The 8,816-nt window shown below is 38.8% G+C and overlaps 2 protein-coding genes across 2 annotated transcripts; one reads left to right on the top strand and one right to left on the bottom strand.

Moving 5' to 3' along the window:
- The first annotated feature begins 662 nt into the window (after positions 1-662).
- On the top strand, positions 663-5,745 carry tgoln2 (trans-golgi network protein 2). The gene is made up of 4 exons (XM_069699790.1): positions 663-881; positions 2,582-3,567; positions 4,663-4,746; positions 4,834-5,745. The coding sequence occupies exons 1-4, from the start codon at positions 818-820 to the stop codon at positions 4,837-4,839; spliced, it is 1,140 nt and encodes a 379-aa protein (XP_069555891.1). The 5' UTR covers positions 663-817; the 3' UTR covers positions 4,840-5,745.
- An 879-nt stretch (positions 5,746-6,624) lies between these two features.
- LOC138621612 (dual specificity protein phosphatase 18-like) lies at positions 6,625-7,997 on the bottom strand. The gene has a single exon (XM_069699791.1). The coding sequence runs from the start codon at positions 7,985-7,987 to the stop codon at positions 7,364-7,366; it is 624 nt and encodes a 207-aa protein (XP_069555892.1). The 5' UTR covers positions 7,988-7,997; the 3' UTR covers positions 6,625-7,363.
- Positions 7,998-8,816: the final 819 nt, after the last annotated feature.

Raw genomic sequence — 8,816 nt, 5'->3', positions numbered from 1 at the left:
ATAAATTAAATGTATCCATATAGCCAATATATTTGTAATTTTCATAAAGTTTTGGGGTTGATTGGCAGCTGCTAGGCCAAATCTTGTTGCTATAGCAACCCCAAAATACCGCATGGCGCTGGCACTGTACTCATATGTCAGTCCTCAGAAAAACTTTAATAACCCATGTATGCAGGCGCATGTGAAAGAAAAAATGGGAAGAGGATGATTTAAATGTTCTGTTTAAACTATTGTCATACACGATCTAGACTACATTTTAATGACACATTTTATTTATACGCGTCGGTGGTTCAAATCACTTCAATGATTGACCACAGGGCATGAAAAAGTACAAGTAGCCTATTGTATAAGTACCCTACGGGTGACAGAGTACTACCGTAACTGCAATACTATTGTGAAGCTGAAAGGACAAATGTTGTCAGATGATTCTGCGCCTTAAGTAATCAAACAGACGAACTGTATGTACATGTAAAAAAAATAATAATAATAATTTTTTTAAAAAAAGGTGTGAAAATACAGCTGCTTTTGAAAATGCTCTGGCAAATAAAATGACGCAAAGTAATCTCTAATCTGAAACAGCAACTCACAGACTGCATGTTTATATAAACACTTCGTCGTTAGGTGGCGGTAAAGCCCACTGCGGTGTTTACATATGCAGAAGAAGAATGGCAGTTTGTACCCGGAAGCTGGAACAGGACTTAACAAACCCTCCAACCTGTCACCCTGTATTTGTCAACGCGGATTCTGCTAAGAGCACAAAGGAGGACAGATTATATTGGGACAGATCTGGTCAGTGTTCCGTCGGTGCGAGGACACTATGGACACAATGAGGACGGCTTTCTTGCTGCTCACAGTATTGCTGTGCTGCTGCTTGGTCAGAGGTGAGTTTTGCTATCTGGCGAGTCATTTCTGACTCTTCGGTCATCCCTATTTAGCTTGTCGTCACCCTTTATATTAGTAAACAACACTTCCTCTCCCCTAAAAAAAAGGGAAACTGATCCTCTTCGATGCGGGGTTGAATTAAAATCCGATCACGTCATTGGACATGTTCGTGATTTATTGGAACAATATATGTCTGCTGTTTTAAACGGTTCGAAAAAATAAAAATAAAAATAGCCTGTCAGTATGTTTTGTATATAAGACTGTTCACTACAAACAACTAAAGTGGAGAAATGTTTTTGGTGTGTTTTTTGTTGTTGTTGTTGTTGCCAGTGTGTAATTTTAGTTATGACTATGTAGTTAGAATAATTAAGCGAGCACAACGTAAAGTAAAAGCCTTTGTTGATTTTGTACCTCCCCCAACACATTTTAAAATGATCAGAGCCAGCTGGCAGACAATCACCCAGCAGCCTATGTGGCTGTCCCCTGCTTTGAATAGTTGGTAATCCAGCCTTTATAAATAGGTTCTATGAATCTTAGACATAGCGTGCACTATGTCACAGGTAGATACACACTGACATACTTAGTGGCCACAGTTACTATTTTATAATCTAATATAACAGCTCTGCCATAACTCCGTGGAGGTTATGTATGTATGTTTGTTTGTTTGTTTGTTTGTCAGCAGGATTACTGAAAAAATACCAGCCCGCATTTTATGAAACTTGTTGGAAGGGTGTAGCATGGGTTCAAGGAAAACGCCATTAAACTTTGGATCAGATCCCAATCAAGGGTCAAAATAATTTTTCACCTTCGTGAACATTTTGAGATTTGGTCCACGCTCCTATACCGATATCCCTCTGGGATACACATGTATTTGCTTCAACTTAATACAGAACGTAGTTGTTATGGAGTCCTCGAGGACAGTGGTTTCATAGGGGAGAACAACGGTTATTACACGTCATTAAAGAGTAGACTATTGGCCTTGGCAAAGCTCTGACCTCTGAGTGCCCTGCTGGTAATGTTTATGAGACATAATGTTAGTTTTCCCGTTGACATTATCAGTGTGTCAGCGGGTCAACAGAAAAAGGAAATTAAAAGCTTTGTAAACATAGATAACAAGGATTATTTTTAACAGATTGTGTTCCACTGTAAAGGCACACCTTTTCAAGTGGCTATGTGAAATTAAAAAAAACATTTTACTAAACCAAGGTTATCACTCTTCGATGGTTTGAGGTAGCAAACCACAAGAGGAAAAAGGAAAATTACAATGAATTTTACTTGCTGTTTTATCTTGTTCCCCCTGTATCCTAAAACTAGTTCTCATATTTCAAAGCTGATTTCCTGTTTGTGGAGGCTGTTTCCTTTTCGGTAATGTTCTGCCCTCCATATTATCCTTTTTACAGCATATGTAATCTAATCATCTAAACAAATAATCTCTGTTAATTGAATCTTTGTGGAAAATCTGACAAAAGGAAGACCGAGGACATTTCTAACAAGGTGGGACAGAACAGACTACTCGCTGAGACTAATATTCAAATGTTTGCAGTGGAGGGAATGAGGGCCAGCTAGCAGATGTGTCTACTATAAGTCACCAGTACAGAATTCAGATTCACACTGGCAGCATTTATAATTAGGTTGCAGTATATTCTCTATTGTTTTAATACTGGTTTACTCTTGTCACTGTTCTTTTTCTTATTTACAGGATCTGGTACAGCCATGGTGGCTCAAACCCAAAAAGTTCAACAAACTGGCAAAGAGACTCCAATAGGCTCCAGTTCAGATGGGGAGAACCAAGCTGATATAAATAAAGGAGACGGTCAATCTCTGACAGGATCTAATACTGCAGATGCAACGATTAATGAATTTCCAAATAAACATGGTGACGAGTCGCCAAACAAAGTTAATAGCGGGGGGGGAGTAGGTGCCAATACAGCTGAACAGTCCAAGCAGGAAACAACACCCGGGAAAGTCCCTACAGATCAGATACAAAATAGTGATACAGTGAGCAAAACAGAGCCACAGGACCAAAACCTACAGGACGCAAAAGTGCCAAGTCAGCAAGAGAAAGAAGGTGAAAACAATCAAGGGCAGGCGAATACTGTGACAAACGATCAGAACACTGTGGTCAAAACGAAGACAAATATGGAAACCAAGGATCAGAAAATCACAGACAACTCAACACCGGGCAAAAAAGTTTCAACAGAGAAACCTAAAACTACAGATAAGGGTCCACTGAAGCCCACAGAGTCAGGAGTGACAGACAAGAATAAGGAACAGGAAGTAAAAACCACCACGGAGAAATCCCAAGCACAAATAGAGGCGAAGGGGAAAACGTCAGATGGAGAAAATGCCAATGACGAAATGGGGTCCGATAAGGAACCAGTAGAGGAAGGACACTCTGTTGAGGAAAATGCAGAAGGATCACATACTAATGACAAAAAGGCCGAGGTAGAAGCACCAGGATCCAAAAGTGAAAAAACAGACATAGGAAAAAAAACAGAAGGGGAAGAGGCCAGTAAGATAAACACGGCAGGTCTGCCTGACGGGATTGCGAAGCCAGAAGAGAAAACTCCGTATGGCCCATCTGGAATGCAGGATGAGACAGAAAGTAGTCATTTCTTTGCCTACCTTGTCGCCACAGCTGTGTTGGTGGCAGTGCTCTACATCACTTACCACAACAAGCGCAAGGTACTTTTGTTGTCACTCTGACCTCTCTAAAGCGTTCTTCCTGCTTCCACTAACCTATATTTTCTAGACTTTCACATTTTGTACTTTTGGTCTGTTTGTTCTTGTTGCAGCAGATGAAAATGGAGGTGGAATGTTGTAAAACTAAAAGATTTACAGAGCTAGTTCTGTTGCAGGTCTTTGTTTTATTTTTCAGCCAGGTCTCCACTATATAAGAAGTAGAATAATGGGACTATAATTTAACACAGTTGGATATTTGCAGGTGATTAAATCTAAATCATCCTAACGGTGAAATTAAATATATATTAAAAGAAAACACTCCATAATTTGCCCACACCTGCATATTGGGTCAGCTTGTGAACTGCAGGTATATTTCTTTTCCTAAACAGACACATTGAAATTGGAAAAAAAAAAAATCTTAAAATGATGGTTGGACATTATAGTAAATGTGCTTATTTGTTTCATTACAGAGTTAAATGAGAAAATTGATGGCACTCTTGTGTTCATATTGTCCTGTATTTTTATCCCCACTAATCTATATATGCAGCCATTTTCATATGTTTTTATTACACAGATGATGGCTTATACCTGAAACGTGTTTGTTTTTGATCCTCGCCACAATCGTGGATCCAACATTGTTCAAGATTTGGATAATGCGTGTTATTTTTCTTTGTAAAACGGAAGCCACAGTCTGCTTCTGGTTAGCTCATCTTAAAGACTGTACACAGAGAAAACCTCAAATATGCCTACCAACATGAGAGTTGTGTATATTTTCTTTTTGAACTTTGGGTAAACAACAAAATGTCCAACAATTATTTTTTTTAAGATACTAAAAGCAGCTTTTATATAAGCTAAAGCACTTCAACTTTTCAAGGACTGTGTTGCGATCAGCTGTAGCTGCTTGTATTGATTGCAATATATTGTAATGTATATTGTAAGTCGCTTTGGGTAAAAGCGTCAGCTAAATGAAATGTAACGTAATGTAATATTGATTGATAGTTTAATTTGATCCATGTATGTTTTGTAGATCAGGCCTCCTACAACAGACTAATCCAGAAGCAAACTCAGCAATTTCTTTTTCTTTTTTTTGTCCCCCAGATAATAGCCTTTCTTTTGGAAGGAAAGAAATCCAGATCAACACGTCGACCTAAATCCACAGAATACCAGAAGCTGGAACAGCATGTGAGTTTCTGACATAAAGAAATAAATTGCTTAATACCGTTTCATGAAACATTAAGTGACTTTTGAATGTTTTCTGTTTTCTTTCAGATGTGATGTCAAGCAATGGTAAGATCTCAAGCCATCGCCCGGAGCAGCTCAAGACACTGTTGGTTATGTGAGAAGAAAGAGAGCAGATGCTGGTATTACATATTTTATTGGTGTACTCGGCATCGAATTCATCTCGTGTTAAATGGACATTCTTCTATTTTGTACCTTTTAGATGTTTATTGCATGACTATGCAGATGACACTGTTGCCTTATTGAGGGAAATAGTGAAATGCAGTGAAGGTAAAATAAGCATGCTGGTTTTGCACTTGTGTCATTATTCCACTTTTAAGGCAATTGTGTAATTTGGCCTGACTAAGGTCCTGACTCAGGATATTTCAGTAGCAAATTAGCTGTTTGGATTCCAGCCTTGTTTGTATGGTACATTAGAGAATGCACTGTGTACCTGAATAAGCCATCTGAATCTTTGTAAAATACTAAATATGTATTTCTTTGACGTTGTTATAAATGTTTACCAGATAAAAAAAAAAAAAAAAGTGTATCAAGACTCCATTTAGACGTGCAAAAGTATCATAGTGGGCTTGTGCTCCCAATTGTATAGTGTTGGCCAAATGAATGTAGTAGCAACCTTTACTTTCCAAATGAGATGCCAGCATAGTGCTTACCCACTACAGTTTCTTAAAAACTGACATTTTAAAGAACTGAACAGCTATCCTTATTGTCAGTTCAACATGTTTTAAATACGCTTATCTGATTATTTTTTTGGAGTGAAAGGAAAACGGTTCATTATCTGCCTGTCAAATTTAACATTAATTTATAGACAGCTGCCAGTTAGCTTCGTGAGCATAACGGCTGGAAATGGGGAAACAGCGAAGCTGACTGTCAGCAGGTGACAAAATCGATCACATTTAAGACTCAGTAAGTACCACAGTGTATATATTTTGTTCCATTCTTTAAAAAGAAGGAGTTTTCACAAGACATTTGCTGCACTATTCCTTGGGCAGGAGCATTTACACTAAGCTAAGCAAATCAACTCCTTCCTATTCAGCTTGCAGATACCAGTGATATCAATCTTGGCGAGAAAGTAAGCAACCATATGATGATGCCCAGCCATTCCTTTAAAGTACAACTAACTGATTTGATTTGAACTTTTACTATGGTGTTGGGTATGCGTGCAAATGCTTATTTATTTATCCAGACTGGTGTTGAAATGTTGAATTATATGAAAACGGTCCGTCTGGTTAATCTTTGGCTGCCCAACACCTGCAGTTATACCTGTTTTGGGTAAATATGTTTTAACTTGTACCTGTTGATGCTTTGTGTTGGGACCCTTGTCTGAAATGTTGATAGTTTTGACCTAAAAACTAAAGAGGACATTAGTCAAAGCTGCATTGCTTTGACTGTTGGAAATGCACTGTTAGAAAACATCATGTCTGTGGGGATGACCACTACTACACAAGATCTCATCTTTGCTCTACGGCAGATCTGTGTTTATGTTCAGAGATGACAGACTTGTGCCAAATTGTGAACGATTTTTACTGTGATTCGGTGTCGCTCTTGTATTGTGCCTGTTCCCCTCTATTATTTGTCGCATGTGGTGGTCACGGATAGCTAGTTCTGTAAAAAAAAAAAAAGAAAAAGAAAGAAATATAACCCATTTTTTTCCCTGGCAGAATAAGGTCCGTATTATGTTAGAAATATATATTTTTATGAGAAATCTGCAAAGAAAATTGAGCATTTTTATAACCTATTTTTTACAACATATTTCTCTTTTCCTGTGAAATCAAGCTACAGAATTAGTTATGAAACAACGTGACCATCCAGCTAAATAACTCGGTATAAGGTGTTTATTTCACTTTCTTATGAATGACTGTCCATAAAAACATCCTGCTATCTTTAAAGTGTTTCAGGCTAGGGGTAAGTTAAGGAGTTAAAATAAATGCTGTTTGCACTCGCCTCAAATGAGTCGGCTTTCTTCAGTGTCACAGCTGCTGTGCTTGACCTGGGCTCTGTCACATATGCACCTATGGCATTCACATGTGTAATATAACCATGTAAACAAAAATTCAGCTGGAGAAAACTCCTGCTTTCAAAATTTTACAAATTATCAGCCAATTAAATGTATCTGAAGTAAAAGTAGTTGTTATCCACGATCATGCTGTTACACAACTTAAAATATATGTAAAGTATTCACATTTACTTAACAAAAATCCAGCCCGTATGTGTTGTGTGAACCTCAGACCACCTCAATAGATTAACCCAGAAAGTTCCAGAAAGTTGGATAATGGAGGAGCATTAAAGTAATGAACCAACTTCTGGATCAAAATAACCCAACAAGGTGCTCAGCTGCGATGAAATTAATGAATTATGATACAGCCCAACAACATAAATAACATTTTTTGTGTGTGTGTAATTGAACGTCTTATGGAAAAACAACATGTCTGATACAAGAGGAAACACATTAAGCCTTTACATGTTCTTCAATATCTTAATGGCACTTCAGGGTTACTGCCACTGCATATCTGAACAACAGTGCATTCTCCTGTTGTGAGAAATGTCCCCCACAAAGTCTTCACAGTGGGATCATATCCCGGACCTCCTCTTTATAAACGTCGGGTATCTCGCCCATGGAAGAAGTGACCATTTGGATAGAGTTGGAGCCAATAAGCTGTTTCTCATACTGGATGAGCTGCTTCCAGAAGCCGTTGTTCGGCCTCACCCTGGGTCGACAGCTCTTCACCCAGATGTGGGCATCGGAGAGAGGCACCGAGAAGTACTTCATCAGATAGGCCATGCACAAGGTGGCGGAGCGGCTCACGCCGGCCTTGCAGTGCACCAATGTGCGGCCCTGGCGCTCACAAGTGCTCTGTATTTTATCTGCCACCTCGTCAAAGTGATCGCTGAGACGAGTGTCCGGGGAGTCAGAAACCGGGATGTGGAAGTACTCCACCCCTGGAAGAGGAGGGCGGTCGCTCTCGGTCTCAGTGACGTTGATGATGCAGGTGATCCCGTAAGAAGTCACCAGAGAGGAATCGCTGGCTGCTCTACAACTGCTGATGTAAAGATGGCGGGTGACTCGGCACAAACCTGAGAGCTGTGGAGGACCGTGCTCGTTCATATCTCGCGGGAAATCAAGCGATACTCCACCACACAGTTCTCTTGACAGGCAATACGACATCTTCTTCTTCTTCTTCATTGGAAACAAACGGTATGGCAACTCAGGGAGGACAAATTTAGGCGAGCGCACACGCTATCGCCTCCAACTGGAGGGAGTTGATATCACGGATGTTTTCTCCTGATGTCCATTTTCAGGGTGCGTTATCCTGACAGACATACCACATGAATATGATTAGCGTTATAGCCAACTTAAAATAGCTTAGGAAACAATAGGCCTACAACACTATCAAGCATACTCACTTGATGACATTAATTTGTTATAGTGCCCTGATATAATGCCAAAATACATCTTTATAGCATTATCAATACAGTAGTCATGTATACATTTCACATGTACAGTTCTAAATTTACAATGATCCCTACAGTTTAAATTATATTAAAATTATTATTTTAAGTTAAATGTCAAATATTTGAGCTTTTTAGCTTTTCCGACGTGAGGAGCTGTTGATTTTCTGTTTTAGAGCAATATAAGTGTGTATGTTAAGGTTTTAGATTGGTGTGACAAAAAATATGTGAAACGGTTACCTTTAGAAAAGTTGGATGGGCATTTTCATTTAGTTTATGACATTTTAAAGTCCAAACCGTTGACTAATAATGGAAATCCAGATTCCTGGTTGATTTGTTAACTAATAAGATAGCCTGTAAACTCAAACATAAACCTACCTTAATTTAAATGACAATTATCAATCAACTATGAGCCTAGTGTGAGCTGTTTTGTGCAGGGACTAACACTGAAGACACATAATTGCCCAATAAATATTTAGCAGCTAGGAGTCCAATTACTTTTGAACTGGTGCCATTTGAGCACTGTGTTTTAAAAGGACAGTGCTTTTAATTTAGACGTACAG

The sequence above is a fragment of the Brachyistius frenatus genome, unplaced genomic scaffold (genome assembly GCF_029030835.1).
Source record: "Brachyistius frenatus isolate BFR_SWC_R1_liver_20210118 unplaced genomic scaffold, ASM2903083v1 Contig_31, whole genome shotgun sequence".
Lineage (NCBI taxonomy): Eukaryota > Metazoa > Chordata > Actinopteri > Embiotocidae > Brachyistius > Brachyistius frenatus.
This window is presented reverse-complemented; position numbering and strand designations above follow the sequence as displayed.

Excerpts from the sequence above, each read along its gene's own strand:
- tgoln2 (XM_069699790.1), top strand. The coding sequence starts at position 818 with ATGGACACAATGAGGACGGCTTTCTTGCTGCTCACAGTATTGCTGTGC. Across the intron at positions 882-2,581 it reads GTGCTGCTGCTTGGTCAGAG|GATCTGGTACAGCCATGGTG; the intron begins GTGAGTTTTGCT and ends TCTTATTTACAG. Across the intron at positions 3,568-4,662 it reads CTTACCACAACAAGCGCAAG|ATAATAGCCTTTCTTTTGGA; the intron begins GTACTTTTGTTG and ends TTTGTCCCCCAG.
- LOC138621612 (XM_069699791.1), bottom strand. The coding sequence starts at position 7,987 with ATGAAGAAGAAGAAGAAGATGTCGTATTGCCTGTCAAGAGAACTGTGT.